At 35.7% G+C, this 24,485-nt stretch overlaps 1 protein-coding gene across 3 annotated transcripts in view; it reads right to left on the minus strand.

The window, feature by feature from the left end:
• The window catches only part of CADM3 (cell adhesion molecule 3), a 465,173-nt gene extending 441,559 nt beyond the window's left edge, over positions 1-23,614 (minus strand). The window contains exons 1-2 of one of the 3 annotated variants that reach the window (XM_053705518.1): positions 23,547-23,614; positions 9,097-9,284 (exon numbers count right to left, since the gene is read on the minus strand). In XM_053705518.1, the coding sequence (XP_053561493.1) occupies positions 9,097-9,166 (70 nt within the window). In that variant the 5' untranslated portion in view covers positions 9,167-9,284; positions 23,547-23,614. Of the gene's footprint in view, positions 1-9,096; positions 9,504-23,546 lie in introns of those variants that run through there. The other 2 variants (XM_053705514.1, XM_053705521.1) reach the window with 2 other exon arrangements.
• Positions 23,615-24,485: the final 871 nt, after the last annotated feature.

A 24,485-nucleotide genomic window follows, 5' to 3' on the forward strand; every position in this document is an offset into this window, starting at 1 on the left:
GGATTCAGTCTTGATATTCTAGCAATATCAATATTAGGATCTCTGGAGTCACACAAAGATCTTTATTAATGGAGTTGATTTCCAGAAAACCATGAATATACTACCGTAATAACTGGCAATAATAGAATCGTTTAAGAAGTATTTTATTGTAAAGTAATAATTGTGTTCATATATTATACATGGAAATTTACACAATAATGTGACTGAGTTTTCAATATCCTATACTGGAGCAGCATTTACTAATCTCTAATGTTTATTATCACAAAAATGCTTAATAGATTTTCCTGTATAGCCTCTCTTAAAGCATCTCTACAATCGCTTGCTCATCTTAATTAAAGCTAATGGATTGTATCTGAATGCAGATGAATTTCTCACAAACAAGTCTATGGCCCTTGACTCTGAGAAAATCATATGTTCCCATGTTACTCAAAATATAAATGATATATTGTAATCTTAAAAATAAGCTTTCTAAACAGTATTTATTAATGTACGTTATTTTTTAATCAAATATATTGTGTTAAATAAATTATTTGCATTGCACTTATTTAACAATACATATAACCACTTTTATACTGGCTTAAGTTTATATATGGTGAATGGACAGAAGGTGACTTTTAAGTATAAAATAACTGTAAAAGAAATTGTATTTACTTTGGTTTATTGACACACTTTTAATAAAGAATGATTGTTTTCATTTTTTCATTAGCTATATCACGGAGGAACCATTAAATACAGTAGAATCACATAATTCAACATATGCACAATAAAATACAATGCAATAACACTTTGAATTTCAAATGAGCAGTAGATTTTCTTTCCTGACAATTTTTAACATTTCCTTTCATTTCCCTGCCTTCTATATCATGTGACAGCCATCAGCCAATCACATACTCAAATACATATGCACTGTGAACTCGTGAACATGCTCAGTAGGAACTGATTCCTTGGAATTTTTTTAATTGCATGCCCTATTGGAGTATTGAAATATTAATTTAACTGGCCTTTTAAACATGGTTTGTCCTGGAATAAAAAATAGGAAGTAAAATCAATACTTCCATCTAATACTCATTTACTTTTAGGTACCTCTTACAAATGCTTAGCCACTGAGCATTAGTGAAAGCATTGGTAAGAGGTATACAAAAGACACTGATGTAATAGGTTTTAATGCTTCTCTATTATATGGATGGTATAATTTGTTTAGCATAATATGCCTGCAAGTAATGTACTGTTTATATAGTCTAATGTGCCAACAAGTTATACAGACTTGAGCAATATGATAGCACATTAGTTACAAGACATTGCATTACAAAGATATAAATTAATGCTACATTGCAAAACTTCAAATGTCTGCTTAATAACTGAGACTGCAGGAGATTAGAGATCATATAAGAGAGCTTGCAATCTAATTAAATGTGATGCATGTCCTAAGTAAAATGTCAAGTGTATTTTGTAGACAGTGTTCTTAAAGGGATATGAAGCATTTTTTTTATTTCATTTTTCAGATAGAGCATGCAATTTTAAGCAACTTTCTAATTTAGTCCTATTATCCTTTTTTCCCCGTTCTGTTGGCATCTTTATTTGAAAAAGCAGGAATGCAAGCTTAGGAGCTGGCCAATTTTTGGTTCAGAACCTGGGAAGCACTTGCTGATTGGTGGCTAAATGTAGCCATCAATCAGCAAGCGCTACCCAAGGTTCTGAACCAAAAATGGTCCGGCTTCTATGCTTACATTCCTGCTTTTTTCAAATAAAGATAGCAACAGAAAAAAAATTGATAATAGGAGTAAATTAGAAAGTTGCTTAAAATTGCATGCTCTATCTGAATAATGAAAGTTTAATTTTGTCTAGATTGTCCCTTTAAGTAGAAGGAAAATAAGGGAACATTATCCACTGGGCATGCCCTGTTCATATTACCGATTTCAAGCAAACAGTGCTTTAGATTAGATAAGACATTTTGGTGAAGTTAATAGCTCTCACTGACTTTAGTTCTAGAAGATTTACTCAGAGATTTCACAGATTCCCTATAATCTTCTATATCATATATAATATTTGCTAGAAATCTCTTCCTATATACCCTGAGCTTTTTTCACTGATCATTTATATACCATCACATTAAAAACTATATCACAGAAAGGGTTGAATGAATGTAACATTAAAGGGACAGTCAACACCAGAATTTTTGTTGTTTAAAAAGAAAGATAATCCCTTTATTACCCATTCCCCAGTTTTGCATAACCAACACAGTTATATTAATACACTTTTTACCTCTGTGATTACCTTGTATCTAAGCTTCTGCTGACTGCCCCCTTGTTTCAGTTCTTTTGACAGACATGCAGTTTAGCCAATCAGTGCTCAGTCCTAGGTCACTTTACGTGCATGAGCTCAATGTTATCTATATGAAACATGTGAATTAATGCCCTCTAGTGGTCAAAATGTATTCAGATTAGAGGCAGTCTTCAAGGTCTAAGAAATTAGCATATGAACCTCCTAGTTTTAGCTTTCAACTAAGAATACCAAGAGAACAAAGCAAAATTGGTGATAAAAGTAAATTGGGAAGTTGTTTAAAATTGCATGCCCTATATAAAACATGAAAGTTTTTTTTGGACTTGACTGTCCCTTTAAAGGCAGACTTGCAACAATTTATTGATGTTTTAGGGAATTATTTCCCTTTCTCAGATTATATATGTTTTTACAATCTTGTAATAGATTATGTCATGTGTCATATCATTTGTGATGTCATTGATGATGTAATTAGTAATGTCACTGATGATGCCATTAAGAAGAAAAATGCAGGTGTTAGAAGGTTTAATTTCAGATTTTGTTGCGTTGAGACTTTTAAACCTTTTCTTGTATATTGGAAAAATGCAGCGATCATTATTACCTGCTAGAAAAATGCAGAAGAGGGATTTAAATTCTGTTTGCCAGAGACATTGGTTATTTCCATCCTAGTTAGCAGAATACTGCTTTCTGCAAACATCTCTTCTCACTTCCTTTTTACACTCTGTGTCTGTAGTGCAGCCTAGTAATATGTAACATTACTATACCTCACACTGTTTTTTTTTTCACACCAAGAAATTAAATATACAAACACACACCATGGAGAGGTGTGAAATATACTGAATCAGATTTCCACAATACTCACACAAACATGCAATTTCCCAATCACTCAGTGCTCTACCACACCCATCTTTATGAACCAACAGATATACAAACAAATATGAAACATCCTGCGTATACGTTCTAGCATAAATATTTGGGGTTTGAACAACAAAGCTCTATGTTGAGGTCATAGTTCATAATATTGCGTAGGGAATTCTTGTCTAGGAAGTAAAATATTCTCTAATTGGAAACTGATCAAACAGACAACTAATATATACAGGTGGCCCTCGGTTTACAACGGTTCAATTTGCACCGTTTCAGAATAACAACCTTTTTTTCCAGTCATGTGACTGCTATTGAAAAGCATTGAGAAGCAGTGCATTGATTAAAATAGCCAGTAGGTGGAGCTGTCCGCTTGTTTTGCAGCAAAGCCAAGTAAGCTGAAATTAATCCGTTTAACCAGACCTGAGCTATCAAGCAGATTTCAAAGGAACAAGATCTTACTGTCTAAAAATCAGTCCAGATTGTAATGCATAGAAACAACTGTTTGCAGAAAAATGCAAGTGAAGTCTGTGTTGTGTGATTATTTCATAAGGTTTATAATGCAGTTTAGCAAATGTTTTTGTTCATTTAACTTAGTTTAATTATATATTCTGTTGTGTGATTATTTTATTAGGTTTATAATGCTGTTTAGCATTTAAAGTCTTCATTTCAAAGCATTAAAAATAATGTATTAGGTGTTACTTATGACAATTTTGAGAGGGGCCTGGAACCTAACTCCCTGACTTCCCATTGACTTACATTATAAACTGGGTTTCAATTAACAACAGTTTCAATTTACAACCATTCCTTCTGGAACCTAACCCCGGCGTAAACTGAGGGCTACCTGTATATATATATATATATAGCTGGAGCAAAATGGAGTTGAGCAGGCTGCTTATGGGTTATTCCAGCCGTGTTGGGTATTACAGTCTATGCTGTTAGAGGGAAGAATAATGCATTATACTGCAAAGGACTGCAGTCCCATCTGGCAGTGATAGAGGTAATGGGGTCATCCAGACTCCTTGGTTGTTAAGTGCTTCATAACCACTGCCCAAAATACTGCTGAGCTGATTTACACCCAGCCAGAAAAATACACTGCAAACCACTCAAGTATGAGAAGATACACAAGATCACAACACATATATAAAGATACATAGACCTACACAATAACATCTACTAGTAGAAAGATATCATATATTTATATGCACACAGTTACATAGATTTATAGCAATATGCATATATAGTGATACACACACTGATGTAACGGCAACATCAAATATACTGATATACACAGAGAAAATACAGAGATAACTTGATACACAGACACTCATATATATGAGATACAATCTTATACCCAGATATACTAAATTAAATACAGGTATGGTGATATAGGTTAATTAAATTTACTGAGTTAGATATATATATATAGTGGTATATAGGTAGACAAATTCTATCAATCCATCTAATAAGCAGAACAGGCCCTGTTTAATGCATAAATAACTACACACATATATACTAAAATAATTATTATTTCTAACACAAATATTGGTAAAACACATTTAATAAACCAAAAGTTAACATCACTCAAGACTAGGTCCATGTACTACAAAGTGGCTAATTTCTCGCTAAATTCCAAGCAATTAAACATGTAGGTCCAACACTCCAATGGGTTAAGCATTACTTCAATATAGGTTAAATAAATAATAAAACAATACATCATTTATTTTCAGATTTCAAGATTCAGTTTTGCCTTTAGAGCTAGTTCCTGCTCCTCTCCCACCTGTACCTACAGGCTTTTTTCTTTTTTTTTTTTTTAATAAAGATAGCTCTGCTCTGGGAAATCCTAAGCTGCATAGGCTGAATTAGCTGCCCTGTAATCATCCTATCCAGCCTCCCATTGGCTGTTCAAAGCAATGCCACAGCATGAATGAGTAGGCAGATGTGCGCTGCAGGTTATTTTTTTATTTTTTATTTTCACTTACACATATATTTAAATCAAAGAACCTTTTTTTCATTGAGTATTGCTGCAGCTTCACAACATATATAAATACAAATACTTACTAATTCTATGTTTTTGGTCCAGTATCCCAGGAGTTCATGTTTAACACACATTAACAAGGAAAAAGATGAATCACTGTGTATATAATTTGCATTTTTTACCCTTACATCCCTTACTGAAGTGAAAAATCTCTGAGAAGAGTATATAGTGGCCTATACTCCTCGCGATGTTGTAAATAATAATTGAAATCTATCTATCTTTCTATATATCCAAGGCAATTTGTAGCAGATATATATATATATATATATATATATATATAGACACACACATAAATGTTTGACACTTTATTTCTTTATGGATTTTACTTCATATTCTGGATTATATGTAAAATACTTTTCTGGTTACTTAAAAATGAAAATTTGGTTTCTCAATATTTCGAGCTGACAATTAAAGGGACACTGAACCCAATTTTTTTCTTTCGGGATTCAGATAGAGCATGCAATTTTAAGCAACTTTCTAATTTACTCCTATTATCAAATCTTCTTCATTCTCTTGGTATCTTTATTTGAAATACAAGAATGTAAGTTTAAATGCCGGCCCATTTTTGGTGAACAACCTGGGTTGTTCTTGCTGATTTGTGGATAAATTCATCCATCAATGAACAAGATTTCCAGAGTTCTGAACTAAACAAATAGCTTAGATGCCTTCTATTTCAAATAAAGATAGCAAGAGAACAAAGAAAAAATTATAATAGGAGTAAATTAGAAAGTTGCTTAAAATTGCATGCTCTATCTGAATCATTAAAGAAAAAATTTGGGTTCAGTGTCCTTTTAGTTTTCATATAAATTTTCTAACCCCAGCCTTATAAGGCTTTGTCGTATCCCATAGGATCATACAACCTGTGCAGATCTATCCATCTTAAGATAATTTCCCTCAGTAAATATTTTAACACTACTACGCCCTAAAACATGAAAGCATGTTTCCTTATTTGTTTACATTTAATGCATGTTGGGTATACATCTCAATATACGGAGAAAGTTATGTTTTCACAACACATTGGCTGAATGTATACTTCCATATATCACTCCTGATTTCCATAAGGAATCTATGAATATATATCACGGAAACTGTAATCCCAGTAAAGTGCAGATAATGATAATTCTCAAAAATATTCTATTCAATCTAAATGGACATCCTTCTGCTGGATAAACCGATTTTCAGTGGGAGTGGTACTTATTAGCCAGAAAGTTATAGACACCTATGTATTAGTTGTGCAAAGACATTCACTTCCTGTTGGTTTAACTTCAATATATACAAGTTTTATTAAACTTTTTTATACCAAAGATATTTTTAATATATTTAGCTACTGTTTTTTTTTGTTGTTCATATACAAGACAGAAAACATGTGAGTGCTATATCCCTTTAATAGATTTCAGACTAGGATTTAAATAGTGCACAACATTATATCACAGTATAACACATCATAGAATATGTTAGACTGGCAGCATCACACAAAATATAACAAATATTGTTTTCAAAGCAACAGCAGTGAGCATTTCAATAGATAACAAACCTCTTAGATTTTAAACAACCTGCTCTCTGATAATCGTATTTGCTATTAAATATGAAACAAAAATATGTGAAGTTTGACATTCACAATTGAAAAACAGCATGAAAATGCAGCATCCCCATGAGTTCATAATATGCCAGCCAAATCCAAGTGCTATCTTTCCTTTCTTAAGCCTTCTATGTAAATACTCCTTAACGTCATATCTAACATACATCTTAACACAACAGTCAGTGATTCATATAAATGACAGCTGTATGATAGGTGCTTAAAAGGCTCACTATGAATGTGATCAAGATAATTATACTGACATGCAGATTTACAGTGACACAATCTTATACAGTCACTGACATTCACAAATTCACAACGAAAGCTGAACATGCACATTTAATAACATTATAATGACACACACATACACAGCCTTATAATGACAGACACACATTCATAATTAAATGCTACTGTAAATTACAACCAACACTGAAAATATGTCTTACTGATGAACACACACAAAAATAAAATGACAAAATAACAAGGAAACTTACTCTAACACACACACAGGCACACAAACACATATCTATCTGTCTGTCTGTCTGTCTGTCTGTCTGTTTGTCTGTATGTATTTGTGTGTGTACATATATGAGGGTTTATATATATATATATATATATATATATATATTTACACACACAAACAGATATACATACAGTATATACAGTACATACATATATATACATACATACATTTATACTTATACATGTTAACATTTACACACACACACATATATATAAATATATTAACACACACAGATATACATATATCCATACATACATTTATACTTATATATGTTAACATTTATACACACACACATATATAAATAAAATATGCAATCAGTCTTTTTAATCATCCAGATCCAAAACAAATGTATATCTGAGTTTGTAAACATGTATATCTGATATTTTTTGCAATCATGAATCTATTTGTCCTCAAATATAATAGTGCATTATGCTTCCTCTGTTTGTACAAAGATACAACACACACACATCAATTTTGTAACACTAATGAGCATTTCCCCTAATAAAACAAAACGCAGCAAACAAGGAATGTGGCATTAGTAATACACATTAACTCCAACCCCACACAAAAATGAGCACTACAAAAGATTTACTGTTAATCTGCCCCACTAAATATTCTGGCAGACATCCCAAACAGAACATTACAAATATGTTTGCTCTGTCTCTTTTGTATTGTACAGAGTTTTATAAATCTAATAGAATCCCAAACATGTATTTTAAGTAATAGAAATTGCTCAATCATTTATTTAGGGTTAAACAATTAACAATACTGTAAATGAATGTGCATAACTCAATGTCAGGAATGTCTATAATTTTATTTCTATAATAAAGATAAAAATTGACTATATTTAAGCTGTAAAGTCAATGTTAACACTAATAGATGTGAAGCTTTTAGCATGGCAATTACTGATATAAAACTGACCAAATAAATAGCAAAATAGCTTATCCTTCTGTATCTGAGGGTTCTGTAGATGAGTTTTTATGCATCTGTTTACAACAAAGCCCATACAGCAAAGGTAACAGTTTGTCCAATTATCCAGAAGAGGGTGCATTTGCATATATTTATAGCATTCTGCTTCTCCTTTTAACCTATTAATCAGAAGCCAAAACATCAGGAACCCTATATTCTATATAGGATCTAAAACTGTGATTAAAAAAATCTCATTCTGCACTTTTAGGGGCACAGCCGGTGGGACACTGCAGAGATTAAATACTGTCTTGCCTGTCCATCTGTCAAGAAAGGGTTGCCCTGATTTTTACATTTGTAACCTGCGTCTTTAAAAGGGGTCATAGATTCCCTTACTTATAGGGTTATCGGGTTAATATTATAAGGCAGCTTGTTGACAGAATGCTCTGACTATAGCAAGGAAGCAAATGTATTTCTGTTTATATACACATAGATGCACAATAATATGTATTTATATATATGAATATATATAGCTTTCTACATATGGATATATATATATATATATATATATATATATATATATATATATATATATATATATATATATATATATATATATATATATATATATATATATATACACACACACACACACGTACATATATATATATATATATATATATATATATATATATATATATATATACCCACATATATTACTGTTTAATAATTTGAGTATATTATGAATACACACACACACATAAACATACACAAATATTACCGTATATATGAATACCGTATATATTAATAATTAAAGAATATTGAGAATACACTGTACACAATATATACAAGGGTAAAGGCAAAATGACAACCAATAACAAAAAATGCCTTTTGTAATGAGGGGAGGGTACTTACGGTCATGAAGGGAGAGGTTAGCCCCTGTAAAGCCAGAAAGGGCTAAGAGAAGGATCGTTGTCAGATACATGATGGATACACCAAAATCCCCCGATATTATCCTTCCTGCTTAATGACGAAGTATCTTGGGGTCTTTGCGTTATGAGCCAGGGGGAGATTAAATAAGGAGAATAATCTTCAAGCTTCTCCTAGGAGAATGCAAACAATACATTTAGAAAAGGAGAATAATACAAAAGGGGCTGTTATAATTCCAAGCAGGCTGGAGAATCAAGGGGAGGGGGTATCTCCCCTATTAGGATAACAACTGAACTAGTGTCAAGCAAGATGTGATGCAGCAGTAGAGGGAATTAAATAGGGTACCAGGACTGGACCACGAGAGGTGGGTGTGCAGGGAGAGGAGGGGAAGGATGCAGACGTTGCAAATGCTTTAGATTCTTGCAGCTTGTGCATCTGCACAGCCGCTGTGCAGAGCTCCTCCAACCGGCCTCCCTCTCCCCTATGGTGTAGGGAATTATGGTGTGTTCTGCACTGATCCCCTTGAGATTGGGAGGGAGGCAGGGAGAGAGGAGGGGAGGCTGTTGGGGGGTTGTGTTTTTCTCTCTCTTTATGGGTGGAAAGTGGATCAGATATAATTCTGACTGTTTTAATTCAGGGACTGTAACAGCTGTAAGCAGCTTATATAGTTTACGTTTGCATCCTTTACAATGAGGAGGGGACATGTTGTGGGGGGCACTGGTGGTTCCTTTATTTGTGCTCCTATGCTAAGCATATTAAGGTAAAGACTAAGGTACTTCTGGAGATGTATTTCTCTATCACATGAATCTATGTACAGCTATATAATAAAGGACTCATTGCTGTACCCATTGGTAATGTATTTATTTTGCTAATGTGAAACAAATCCTGTTAAACCTTATGTACAAACATAAATCCTGAAGTTAATGTTTTAATATACTGTGAGGGATTTTACACACTGCTTTACTCACTTTTTTGTTGGTTTAGCTTTAGTTTAAGCTAAAAATAAGTAGCTTGGTCAATCTTTTCTATTATAGTTTTCATGCCACCCTTTAAAGGGGCATTGACATCATGATACTGCTTTTTTTCTAATCTAAAAAAAGGATATATTACAGTTTGGGGTTTCTTACACATTATGATGATCATGTACTAGAAACCCCCCCCCCCACACACACACACACACACTTTTATTTATGTGATGTTGCCACTGTTTACCAACCAAAACTAGTGGAGTTGTCCCAACCACTTGTTCACTTGAAAATCAGTTTATAAATCTTTAACCTTTTTCATGTAAAAAAGGGAAAAATATAACTGTAATTATGTTTCATATTCATAAGGCATGGCTTTGACATTTTATTAAATGAGGGGACAAACTATATTGAAATATATACTTCTATATATAGTAAATGGAATTCAAATGAGTAATACCGTAGCCAGGTAAGTTCCTAAAAACCTACATATATACACACAGAGGGGACACAGTTGAATCCATCGCAGATAAGGTGAGAAGACATTGATTAGTGATATGGTATGGGGAATTGGAATAACATGCATTGAATGGCTGCCTTAGCTTCTGCACCAGCCCTGGTATAGAATGTATAATATTAGTAGGGAGCATTTACTGGAGTGCAAATGATAAAAACAAGTATAAGATTTCTTGGCACAGATTTGGATTATTCTATTCCTTTAGAGCCACCATATATTTGGGTTCTTCTATTCCTTTAGAACCACCTAGCTGGCTAAAATTAGTTAAAGGGAATGGAGTACTGTAAATTGTTCTCTACTTTAACATGTCCCCAATGATTTATTTTACCCATTTGAGTATATTAAATTATTTACAAATATTTCCCTTAACTTTATTTGACATTTGAAATGCTTGATTTTGCCTGTTGAAACCACCATATATGAATACTGCTGTATTTTCTACACAGCAACCCATCAGGGACTGAAAGAGATATGTCGAAAATTTTTAATTTTCAATTACTGTGTCTACATATTGGCAATCGAGAATGACTTCCCAGAGGTTAAAACATAGTCCTTTATTGATCCAAACTTGGTTAAAACAGTGCGGTATGCCACAGAAAGCTGACGCGTTTCGGCTACATGCCGTAGTCTTAGCTCAATTAACTGATTAAGCACACCTCCTTATAAAACACATAAACAAACCTCATTGGTTAAAAACAATTGGCAATACCTCAATTGTTTTATACATATGTCTATACGGTAGCTGAAAGAACTCCCATTAGGGAGCAGCATGTTTAAAGCAATATAATATGCATCAACATACTACATGGTATATCCTATTGATGCTAAATTCTGAAAACAATCATATTATGCATTTAACATCTCCCATATATACCTGTTCCTTATTGTAAACAGTTCAGATCTCCAATTTTTAAAGAATTTTATTATTTTATTTTTAATTATTTATTTATGAATTATTTATTTGTGTGGTGGTCAAGGAATGTATATCTTATACAATATTTACACAATTGAAAGCATTAATGTACAATTCTAAATGTTGCCAATGTCAAAACCCACCATTACATTTAGCTGAAACCCGTAATTGAAAGATAAGTGAAAATTGAATATTACTGTCTTAAAGTTTTTACCACTGGTATATACATAATATATTGCTCACACTTGTAGATACTGGTGCCCCCTAGACGTGATTAATTACAATAATATTTATTTTTCTTAATGTACATTTTAACATTGAAACATTTGAGACATATTTCAGTACTTTCCTGAAATTAGAATAAATGTAAATGATAAATAATTCTGTGAAGTGGTGAATGTAAGGGAACTGGGAACAGGTACTATACCTAAATAGGGGGATTAATACCAGAAATTACTGAGGTCATACTCTGAGTTTAGTCCATACTGAGCCCTAGTTTTGAGTCTAAAGATCCAGTATACCTCTTGCTTGGCTAATATGAAATTCCTGTCACTCCCTTGTCCACTGTTGGACACATGGTCTACTACTGTCTACCTTAAGCTATCCAGCTGTCTAGAGTGATACAACCTGAAATGTTGTATCAGCGGTGTAGTTAGTAACCCTGAACCGATATTGGAAATATGTTCACGGATGCAAGTTCTGACTTCACGGGTCATCAACCCCACATATTGAACATTACACAATATGCAAGTTAGAGCATACACTACATAAGTGGCTCTGCAGTTATAACACCTTTTGTGTGAGAACATTTCTTCTGTGTTTTTACTTTTGAAGCCTTCCCCAACTTGTGGAGTTGTGACACCTAAACATTCCCTTGGTAGTTGGCCATGCACTTTGATAAGTATGTATTGGCAAGCCTAGCCAATTTAAATGGTTTGTGGTTTAAACGAGCAAAAAGCTATTTCATATACCTAAATAAAACTAAAGGAAAAATAACCCATGTATTTAACACTCAGCATAAGGTGTAACAAGTCACCAGAAACACATTAAAGGTAAACCAATTTTATAGTACACTATTTCATTAAAAATAATTACTAAACAACTGATTATGGAGCCTGCACTGTGGTCTACATATCCCATAATAGCAGGCTTAGGAAGTTTAACAGACAATGTGTCTTCCTATGTCGACTATTTTTTACAGAAGTATGTATTGGGTCTTGAATCCTATATTCGGGACTCAACGGATTTAATAAAAAAACTGGAGTCTTATGACATTACTTCAGATTTAATTTGGATTACCTATGATGTTCAGGCACTTTATTCGAATATCCCCCTCAATTTGGGGATTTCAGCAGTGTCCGAATATTTAGAGCAGGATTTCTATCTACCTGAGATCCAGAGAGAATTCATTCAGCAACTAATATTATTCGTTCTGAGACACAATTATTTTGTGTTCCAGGATAAATTTTATCTTCAGACTAGAGGGACAGCCATAGGTTCCAGGTTCGCCCCCAGTTATGCTAACTTATTTATGGGGTCATTTGAGCAAAAATACATCTATGACCCTACATATGGGCCGAACCAGGTATTCTATGGATGATATATCGATGACCTGATCTTTGTTTGGAGAGGGGACGTGTCCTCTGCAAACCTTTTGTAGAACATCTCAACAACAATGAGAGGGGTCCATATCTTTTACGAGCTTTATACACCATGAGACAATTGTTTTTCTGGACCTTAAACTCCGGTTTAATAATGGTAAGGTCACTATCACAACTTATTTTAAGACAGTAGACTGTAATAGTTATTTGTATTTCAGGAGCAACCACTATTACCCGTGGAAACGGAATGTCCCTTATGGCCATTTTAAATGGGTACGTCAAAACTGTAGCACTCTATGAGACACAGAATTTGATCCTCAAAGAGCGATTTATTGAGAAAAAATACCTGCCCCATATAATAGACAACAGCTATAAAAGAGCAAAATTTGACGATAGGGACAAATATTTTACTAGTCCAAAAAAGAAGGAGGGTAAAGAAACCAACAATATGGGTAGTCGCTCTCTGTTCATTACACAATTCAATTGTAACCATAGTTTGATTAAACAAATTATTACTAAACATTGGGACATTCTAACTAAGGACCCTATCTTGGGTAATCTAATATAAAAAAAAACCCAGGGTAGTTCTTAAGAAGGCCCCCAATTTGAAAACTATCTTGGCTCCGAACAAAATAGTGAAACATAGGAACATTGTTCTATCTAAGAACACTGTAAAAAGGGTTTTACCTCATGGCTCCCATAGATGCAGAGTGAGTAGATGCAAGATGTGTATTGCGAACAAACAACAGACATTTCAGTCTAATGTAACTAAACAGATTTATTCAATAATTGGCCACATATCTTGTGCATCCGATTATGTAGTCTATCTCCTCTCCTGCATCTGTGGGATACAGTATGTAGGCTGGACCTGCAGACGGCTTAGCATTAGATGGTCCGAACATCAACGCAATATGAAAAACAACTATAAATTTCACAGTGTATCAACACAAATACTTTTCCATAGTTCCTATAGAACATATTCCCAAATCTCATTTACAATCGATTCTTTAGACTCAGGCAAAGGGAGACCTACTGGATCCACATTCTAAAGAGTTTGCACCCTGCTGGTCTTGACTTGAATGTGGATCTGGCAGCTTTCTATTAATTTATGGTACACTTTGTGGGTCTGGTGGGTTTCCCTTTGTCTGTCTCTCATCCATGATCCATCTATCTGATACTTCTGTTCATTCTATTCATCATTGTATTTCTTAGGTTTTCTGATTAATATGTTTGGGTAATTTAATACTAGGATATCACACCAAATGATACTAAATTGTTCATTAGATCCAATTCTATTACCCTGTTTAGTTGAGAGGTCCCTTTGGTGCTTTCAGGCCGTCCATATGGTTATGGGAACCACCTGACACTGTGGTTATAGATTATGTCCCATTTGTATATTTCTATTATAATGGGTGACATAACCCATTTATACCTTTGAGACATGTTATATTTTACTCTGTGCCAGTGTGGTTCTTTTGGACGTTCTTGTTGTTATGTTGAGTTAGTTTTCTTGATATGTTATCAGACATCACCTCATCGTAATATATGTTATCATGTACATATTCATAGGCCAATATGGGGGTGTATTGTGCTAATGTAAGGGAGTACATCACTTTTCCCCATTTTTGTTTTTGATGTACTCTCCAAAAAAGCTTATATGTATTTGTTTTCCTTGCCTAATATGATTACTGATGTTTTTATTATATATTTCCCACATCTATTGAAAATACCCTTTGATAATCAATGTTAAATGTTGGTGACCTTTCTACTACGATCACTATCATTTTTAATATTTTTTTTTTATATATGGGTTAGCAATTGGGTCATTTGGAATATTTATTGTTTTCATTTGTGTATACAATTTTGTGATCATCACTGGAGGTTCGCATTATTAGTTACCATTCATAATATTGCATAGATGCATATGTGCCTTTTTCCATGTTTAGGTTACGTTGTGATTATTAACTAACATTCAGCTAGATTACGAGTTTTGGACGCTCTAGTGAAATTAACGACCACCACAAAAGTGACCGTATTTAACCTCCCTATAGCGCTGCTATTACAGGTTTTGAAAAGCAGGCCTGCGCGGGCGATATGGTGGCGTTGAGCTCCATACCTCACCCAAATACAAGCGCTGCTTTGATGTGCTCATGCACAATTTCCCCATAGACATCAATGGGGAGAGCCGGCAAAAAAAAAAGCCTAACACCTGCAATCGCGGAAACAAAAGCTCCGTAATGCAGCCCCATTGATGTCTATGGGGAAAGAAAAAGTTACGTTTAAACCTAACACCCTAACATAAAAACCACGTCTAAATACCCCATATCTGCTGCCCCTGACATTGCCGCAACCTACATAATGTTATTAACCCCTAATCTGCTGTCCCTAACTTCGCCACCACCTAAATACACTTTTTAACCCCCCCAATCTGCCGCCCTTAACATCGCCGCCACCTACATTTCAGTTATTAACCCCTAATCTGCCGCCCCCAATGTTGCTGCCACTATACTAAAGTTATTAACCCCTAAACCTCTGGCCTCCAACATCACTGACACTAAATAAATATATTAACCCCTAAACCTAACCCTAACGTAACCCTAAGCATAACCCTAACTCTAACCCTAAGCATAACCCTAACCCTAACACCCCCTAACTTAAATATAATTAAGATAAATCTAAATAAAAATTACAATTATTACCTAAATAATTCCTATTTAAAACTAAATACAACCTTACCTGTGAAATCAAACCTAAGCTAGCTACAAAATAACTAATAGTTACATTGTAGCTATCTTAGGTTTTATTTTTATTTCACAGGTAAGTTTGTATTTATTTTAACTAGGTAGACTAGTTAGTAAATAGTTATTAACTATTTACTAGCTACGTAATTAAAATAAATACAAAGTTACCTGTAAAATAAAACCTAACCTGCCTTACACTAAAACTTAACAATAAAATAAAATAAATTAAAATATTAAAACACAATTATCTAAATTACAAAAAAAATAAACGCTAAATTACACAAAATAAAAAAACAAAATGATTAAAAACAAAAACGAATTACTCCTAATCTTATAGACCTATATAAAAAAAAAAAAGCCCCCCCCAAAATAAAAAAAACCCTAGCCTACACTAAACTGCCAATGGCCCTTAAAATAGCCTTTTGCGGGTCATTGCCCCAAAGAAATCAGCTCTTTTACCTGTAAAAAAAAACAAAAAACTATGCACCAACAGTAAAACCCACCATTTACCCAACCAAACCCCCCAAATGAAAACCTAAATCTAAATAAGCCTAAGCTAACCATTGCCCTGAAAAGGGTATTTGGATGGGCATTGCCCTTAAAAGGGCATTTAGCTTTTTACATTGCCGAAACCCTAAGCTAAAAATAAAACTCACCCAATAAACCCTTAAAAAACCTAACACTAACCCCCGACGATCCACTTACAGTTTTCAAAGACCGGACATCCATCTTCATCCAGGCGGCAGAAGTCCTCATCGAAGCCGGCAGAAGTCTTCATCCAAGCGGGCAGAAGTCCTCCTCGAAGCTGGCAGAAGTCTTCATCCAAGCGGCAGAAGTCTTCATCCAGACAGCATTGTTGATCTTCATTCATCCGGCGCGGAGCGGGTCCATCTTCAAAACATCTGGCGTCGAGCATCCTTTTCTTCCGATGGTCGCTGTAGAATGAAGTTTCCCTTTAATGCATGCTCAATCCTATTGTCTGATTGGATCAGCCAATAGGATAAAAGCTCAATCCTATTGGCTGATTGCAACAGCCAATATGATTTTTTCCCCTTTAATTCCTATTGGCTGATAGAATTCTATGAGCCAATCGGAATGTAAGAGACGCCATCTTGGATGAGAAACTACATTCTACAGCGACCATCAGAAGAAGAGAATGCTCCACGCCGGATATCTTGAAGATGGACCCGCCCTGTGCCGGATGGATGAAGATAGAAGATGCTGTCTGGATAATAATAATAATAATTTTTGATTTATATAGCGCTTTTCTCCCTGTGAGACTCAAAGCACTTTACAAATATACCAACATAAGACATAAAAGTTAGGAGTTTCTGAAGGTCATATAAGGGGACTGAATGCCTGATGGAAGAGATGGGTCTTTAGCTTTTTTTTTAAAAGTCTGTAAGGACGGTGTCTCTCTGATTGCGCACAGTCAAGAGTTCCAGAAAGTAGGGGCAGCGTGGCCGAATGCTATGGAGCCTGAGTTTGTCCTTATTCTTGGCACTGAGAGGAGGGATGTGTTGGCTGACCTAAGTGAACGGGATGGGATGTAGGGTGTCAGGAGCTCTTTCAGGTACTGTGGGCCTTGGTTGTTTAAGGCTTTGAAGGTCAGCAGGCCAATTTTAAAATATGTTCGCCATTTAATTGGAAGCCAATGCAGGGAGTGGAGAACAGGTGTTATGTGGCAGGAGCGAGTTTGATTGGTCAATAGTCTGGCTGCTGCGTTTTGTACTGTCTGAAGGCGATGGAGTTCTTTTTTTGGGAGGCCCAAGTAAAGTGCATTGCAGTAATCTAGCCTAGAGGATACAAATGCTTAATGGATGAAGACTTCTGCCGCTTGGATGAAGACTTCTGCCGCTTGGATGAAGACTTCTGCCGGCTTCGAGGAGGACTTCTGCCCACTTGTATGAATACTTCTGCCGGCTTCGATGAGGACTTCTGCCGCCTGGATGAGGATGGATGTTCAGTCTTCGAAATCTGTAAGTGGATCGACGGGGGTTAGTGTTAGGTTTTCTTAAGGGTTTATTGGGTGGGTTTTATTTTTAGCTTAGGGTTTGGGCAATGTAAAAGAGCTAAATGCCCTTTTAAGGGCAATGCCCATCCAAATGTCCTTTTCAGGGCAATGGTTAGCTTAGGTTTATTTAGATTTTTTTATTTGGGGGGTTTGCTTTGGTGGGTGGTGGGTTTTACTGTTGGGGGGTTGTTTGTATTTCTTTTTTACAGGTAAAAGAACTGATTTATTTGGGACAATGCCCCACAAAAGGCCCTTTTAAGGTCCATTGGCAGTTTAGTGTAGGCTAGGGTTTTTTTTTTATTTTGGGGGGGCTTTTTTATTAGTTATATTGTAGCTAGCTTAGGGTTTTTTTACAGGTAAGTTTGTATTTAGTTTTTAAATAGGAATGATTTAGGTAATAATTGTAAGTTTTATTTAGATTTATTTTAATTATATTTAAGTTAGTGGCTACGTTAGGGTTAGGTTTTAGGGTTAATATATTTAGTAGTGATGTGGGAGCCAGAGGTTTAGGGGTTAATAGTTTAATTTAGTATATTTCATTGTGGGGGGCTTGCGATTTAGTGGTTAATAGGTTTATTATAGCGGCGGTGTGGGCGGACGGCAGATTAGGGGTTAATAATATTTAAATAGTGTTTGCGATGTGGTAGGACAGCTATTTAGGGGTAAATAGGTTTATTATAGTGGCGACGATGTCGGGGAGCGGCAGAATAGGGGTTAATAAATTTTTTAAGTGGTGGAGATGTCCGGAGCGGCAGATTAGAGGTTAATAATTTTACTTTAATGTTTGCGATGCAGGAGGGCCTCGGTTTAGGGGTTAATAGGTAGTTTATGGGTGTTAGTGTACTTTGTGACAGTTTAGTTATGAGTTTTATGGTACAGCTTTGTAGCATAAAACTCATAACTACTGACTTTAGATGGCAGTACAGATCTTGTAATTTTAGGCAGTACCGCTCACTTTTTGGCCTCACCACAAAGCTCGTAATACCAGTGCTATGGAAGTCGCATTGAAAAAAGACTTTTTTTTAAAAGTGCTGTACTTACGTTGCGTGACGGCCAAAAAGGTGTGCGGTACACCTATTCTGACAAGACTTGTAATAGCGGTGTTAGGGAAAATGCATTGTTATGAAGCATAACAATGCTTTTTCACTCTTAACGCAAAACTCGTAATCTAGCTGAATGTTATTTTGTATATATAGGTATCCATTATGTGCACCTTCCTTTTTTACGTTGGCTATGTGTATACACATTCGTCTTATCCGCAAAAACTTTTTTGAGGGTTTCCCTGATTGTTTTCAGGTGTTTTCTTACACGCTCACACCGGAATCCTGAGAGGGGTGAGTACCTACATTGATTTTCTGAAGGTTCTTTTAAGTAGAGCAAGTACTTTTTTGTAAGCTACAGCGTAATGAAACAGCTTTATATGACCACGAAACGCGTTTCTGTTTTTATATTTGTTTTTAAATAAATTTGACACTTTTTATCAAACTTGCTCTATGTATCATTTCACCTCCTACGGCACCTGCTTGACTCTTACAGAGTACCTGGTCCGTTACACCCTGTGGGCTGCACTGCTGTTTGCTGTGGTTACTTAGGACGCTTTGGGGCTCCGCTATCCGGACTGGAGATCGCTCTTCACGTGACTGGCCCAGTTGGCATGGTAGTGAGTCTGTCGGGTGAATTTTGAGGTCCCGACCTGCTTTGTTTGGCACATTCCAAGTGTCCTTGTCCTTTGTGTATTCTCTGCACAGACGATATTGCTCTATGTGGCGCCTCTTTATCTGTCTCCACAGGATTTTCTCTTTGTATACCTCTTCAAGAGAGCTGCCACCTGTCGCTGTATATCTCTCCCTGTGAACTTGGTTTGTTTCTACTAGCGCACCTCTCTTAGGGCACCGTTGTCCTAATCCTATGACTACATATCCCACAATGTTGGACTGTTAGTAGGGAGATAAAGGGCCCAATTATCAAAGATTCCCCAGGTCAAATGTGAAAAATTACACTGTCACTCACATGGGCTACACTTAGGGAATTCTAGAAAAGAAAGTGGATATCCCAGCAAGAGGCGAGATATCTCCCATAGAAAAATTGCTCACAGGAAAGGGAGAGAAAAGTTAAGAGGGAGCAGGAAGGAACACTCTTTAAAAATGAAATCCAGTAGCCAATACAAATCACCTCTCTTTTCATATTCATATGTTTTTCTATAAAGATAATATGGATTTTGCGTATTTTGACACAAAAAAACAAAACACAGTGAGAACTGCAGGGGAGAATGTTTAGAATATATGTCAGACTTGGGATAGGAAAAGGTGACATACATGAAAGCAAATGTGAGCGGGGGAGTAAAGAAGGTCTGAGTGATCATGGGATGGGATATGGAACATATAGGGAGAATATATGTACTGTATGAGACTGGAGCACTCATTTCATTCCACCAAAATATCTTTGTCCATGTCCATGATGCCATGTTTCCTAACAAAATGTCCAGGTTATCTGGCAAAAAAACAGCCCCAAAATACTAAAAGAGCCACCACCATATTTAAAGGTGGGCATAAAGTACTTTTCCATATGGCTACCTCTCTATGTGTGCCAAACCCACCTCAGACGTTTATTGCCAAAAAGCTCTATTTTGGTTTAATATGACCATAGAACACAATCCCATTTGAAGTTCCAGTAGTGCCTGGCAAACTAAAGACGCCTGCATTTTTTTTTTGGATGAGAGTAGAGGCTTTTTTCTTTAATCCCTTCCAAACAACTTGTGGTGATGTAGGTGATATTGGATTGTAGTTTTGGAAACTTTCTGACCCTAAGATGCAACTAACTTCTGCAATTCACTAGCTGTGTTCCTTGGAGATATTTTGGCTACTCGAACCAGCCTCTTCACAGTGCGTTGAGACAATATAGACACACATCCAGGTTGATTCATAACATTTTAGTTGACTGGAAATTCTTAATTTCCAGTCATTTTCAATGCTTTTGCTATTTTCTTATAGCCACTTCCCATTTTCTGAAGCTCAACAACCATTTGCCACACATCACAACTATATTCATTGGTCTTACCTATTGTGATGTATGACTAAGGGGGAATTTGGCAAATGTGTTACCTCATATTTAAACCCATGTGAAACAGGAAGTCATGGTTGAACAATATCCTGTTCCTAGTCACCCAGGTATACTAAAAATTGAAAATACAATCGAGAATATACTTCAGATTTTTCTAATATGAATGCATAGGGGTGTCAATAATTGAGCCAGACATATATTTAACAAAGATTATTATTTTTTGGATAAACCTGTGTTGTATTTGCAATTGTTTGCTATCCATGAGAGCAGAATATTTTTTATGTATTTTTTGAACAAAAGATCAAAAGTTTAAACAATAAATAAAGATGATTTTTACAGCCTTCTTTGCTCATATTTAACCCTTTAATGACCAGCGCTGTACCCAGTACGACGCTGGTCATTATGTCCTGGGCTTGCCTTTGCCGCAATCTCTGCATCGCACAGCTGTGGTGCCGATTGTTGGTGGGTGGGAGTGTAATGAAGGAGGTAGGTGGGCGGCCCATTGCTGGAGGAGGCGGGAGGAGGGTGGGAGTGGGTTGGACCGATACGCCACGCAACACGTTAGGGGGAAAAAATGTGCCGGTTACACCAGGAAATGAGGGAAAAGAGGGAGGAGGGAAGAAGGGCAATGAGGGGGATCCTATGTGGGTTTCATTGAGGGAAAGGGATTTGGGTGGGGGTATGGTAATGAGGGGGGCAGCAACACTACAGAAAAAAAGGGTATTTAAAAAAAAATTGAAAATCTGGGTACTGGCAGACAGCTGCCAGTACCAAAGATGGCGGCAAATAGGTAGAGGGGGGAGGTTAAGAGAGCTGTTTGTGGGAGATCAGGGAGGTTGGAGGGTAAGGGGGATAATACACTGCAGAAAACCTAAAAAAAATATATAAAAAAAATTATATATATATATATATTTTTTTTTTTTTAAAAAAGCAGCCTTTTATTTTAGTACTGGCAGACTTTCTGCTAGTACTTAAGATGGGTATGACCTTTGGGGGGTGGGGGAGGGAAGATAGCTGTTTGAGAGGGGTCAGGGAAGGATCAAGGAGTGGGATGTGTCAGGTGGGAGGCTGATCTCTACACTAAAGCTAAAATTAACCCTACAAGCTACCTAATCACTGCTGGACATAATACAAATGTGGTGCACAGCGGCATTTAGCGGCCTTCTAATAACCAAAAAGCAATGCCAAAGCCATATATGTCTGCTATTTCTGAATAAAGGGGATCCCAGAGAAGCATTTACAACCATTTGTGCCATAATTGCACAAGCTAAGTAATTTCAGTGAGAAGCCTAAAATTGTGAAAAAGTTAACAATTGTATTTATTTGATTGCATTTGGCGGTGAAATGGTTGCATGAAATATACCAAAATGGGCCTAGATCAATACTTTGGGTTGTCTACTAAAAAAAAATATATAGTTTTGATAGGTAAATATAGAAAAAAAACCTCTATTTCTGTTTAAATGTAGTGATGGCAAAAATGCTAAAAATGCTCTGGACTTTTGGGGACGTTTTTGTCTCAAATGCCCGGTCCTTAAGGGGTTAACACGGGTGCCAATATTAGTGTAAGACACTATATATATATATATATATATATATATATATATATATACACACAATTATTAAGCAAGCATGTAGAAAATGTTAGCGTTTAATAAAGTCAAAATAGGGTTTTCAAGAGGTCAAGGATGTTGGATTACAGAAGTCCACATAGTATGTGAAAATCTGCAAGTGAAAAAAATAGATTGGAATACATCTGTCAAGTTCTCTCAATGTAAAGTATTAGTGAAGTTAATGAGGTGCAAAACCAATGGAAAAGAAGCATGATTACTAGGTATTGTAATGATTTTTTTATGGATTGGTTTTAAAAAATCCTTACCTATGTGAAACAATTCACAAATGAATTTTAATGGTTTAAAATGAGAGAGAAAGAGAGAGAGAGAGAGAGAGAGAGAGAGAGAGAGAGAAAGAGAGGGAGATTGAGTGATAATTATCAAGAGATGTATCAAATAAGAGTGACTGAGGGTTCTGTCAGATGCTGAAGAACAAGTATGGAACAGTGCTGTGAGAGTCAGGACAGTTTTAGGGATGAGAGAGTTATGTGTAAAGAGAAACTCCATGTGCTAATGATTATAGAGGGTGGATCTTGGGATGACAGAATCGAAGTGTATGGATGAATTTAGCTTGTAGTGAATTAAGGGTTAAAGGGACACTCAAGTCAAAATTAAACTTTCATGATTCAGATAGAGCACGCAATTTTAAACTTTCAAATTCACTTCCATTATCTAAATGAGCACAATCTTTTATATCCACACTTTCTGTTGCACCAGCTCCTACTGAGCATGTGCCAGAATCATAGGATATACGTATATGCATTTTGTGATTGGCTGATGGCTTTCACATGATGCATTAGGAAGGAAAATGTAACTAACTTTGACATTTGTCAACAAATCTACTACTAATTTGAAATTCAAACTAAATGCTTTTGCATTGTCTCTTTATTATGCATGTATTGGTTATGCTATTCTATTGTGTTTAGTGGCCCTTTAATGGAAGCGGAGGAGTGTATGTGAGTGATTCTAGGTTTGCAACTTTGTTCCAGTTCTGGGGGAGGATTTTTTACTTACAGTTTAAAAGAAGAATCCTGAGGCTTCCGGCTCTCTTTCTGGAAGCTGTGGAGATTCTCACTCCCAAGCATATAATGTGGAATCTCCCCTCCGTTAGTATGGTGCTAAAAAAGGTGTACTATAATATGACACCGCTGCTCATGGGCTAGCAAAACACAAACAGTCCCAAATATGCTCTACAACAGTGTCTCTGTGCTGCTTAAAGGAATGGTAAATGCCATTACTAATCTTAGCAGGGAGGAGTGACAGTCATTGCAAGGAGAGTAAAAGCCTGGACCAAACAGCTTGAGTTATTTTATCTGTCTGGTAGGGCGTTGTAGCTAGGCCCTGCAACCTGCTGCATAAGGGATAGGACTTAATTTGCCACCATCATACTGTTGATAATCAAAAGAGAAAAAGGCCTTGATGTTTATATATTTAATTTCATTTACAGTGCTTCTTAATAAAGGACCTACATGGTCTTACTCCCAGTTGTTGTGTCTGTGTTGTTATTCAGTTATAGTTATTGTTGTGTTATGGTTATATATTTTAGACACAACATGACAATAGGTCATTTAATCCCTTAGTGAGTATTAGGATTTACTGGAACATCAAAGGTTTGGGAAGGAGGAATGTTTTCCTGGGCTTCCTCCTTTTAATACAAATATGGAAAATCTCTGCTGTCTATTTAAAAAGAATCCTTGTATACAGTTGTCATATCTCTCACAGTGCAAGACAGTGCAGAGCTTTTCAAATCTACTCTCCAGGTATTGACATACAGAAACCATCACGTACTGAATCTGTATAGAAAGTTGATTTAAAGGACCAGTAAACACAGTAGATTTGCATAATCAACAAATGCAAGATAACTTTACTCTGATTTTCAAATGAGTAGTAGATTATTTTCTAACACATTTCAAAGTTATGTATATTTCCACTCCCCCTGTACCATGTGATAGC

This window comes from Bombina bombina, chromosome 1, assembly GCF_027579735.1.
Source record: "Bombina bombina isolate aBomBom1 chromosome 1, aBomBom1.pri, whole genome shotgun sequence".
NCBI lineage: Eukaryota > Metazoa > Chordata > Amphibia > Anura > Bombinatoridae > Bombina > Bombina bombina.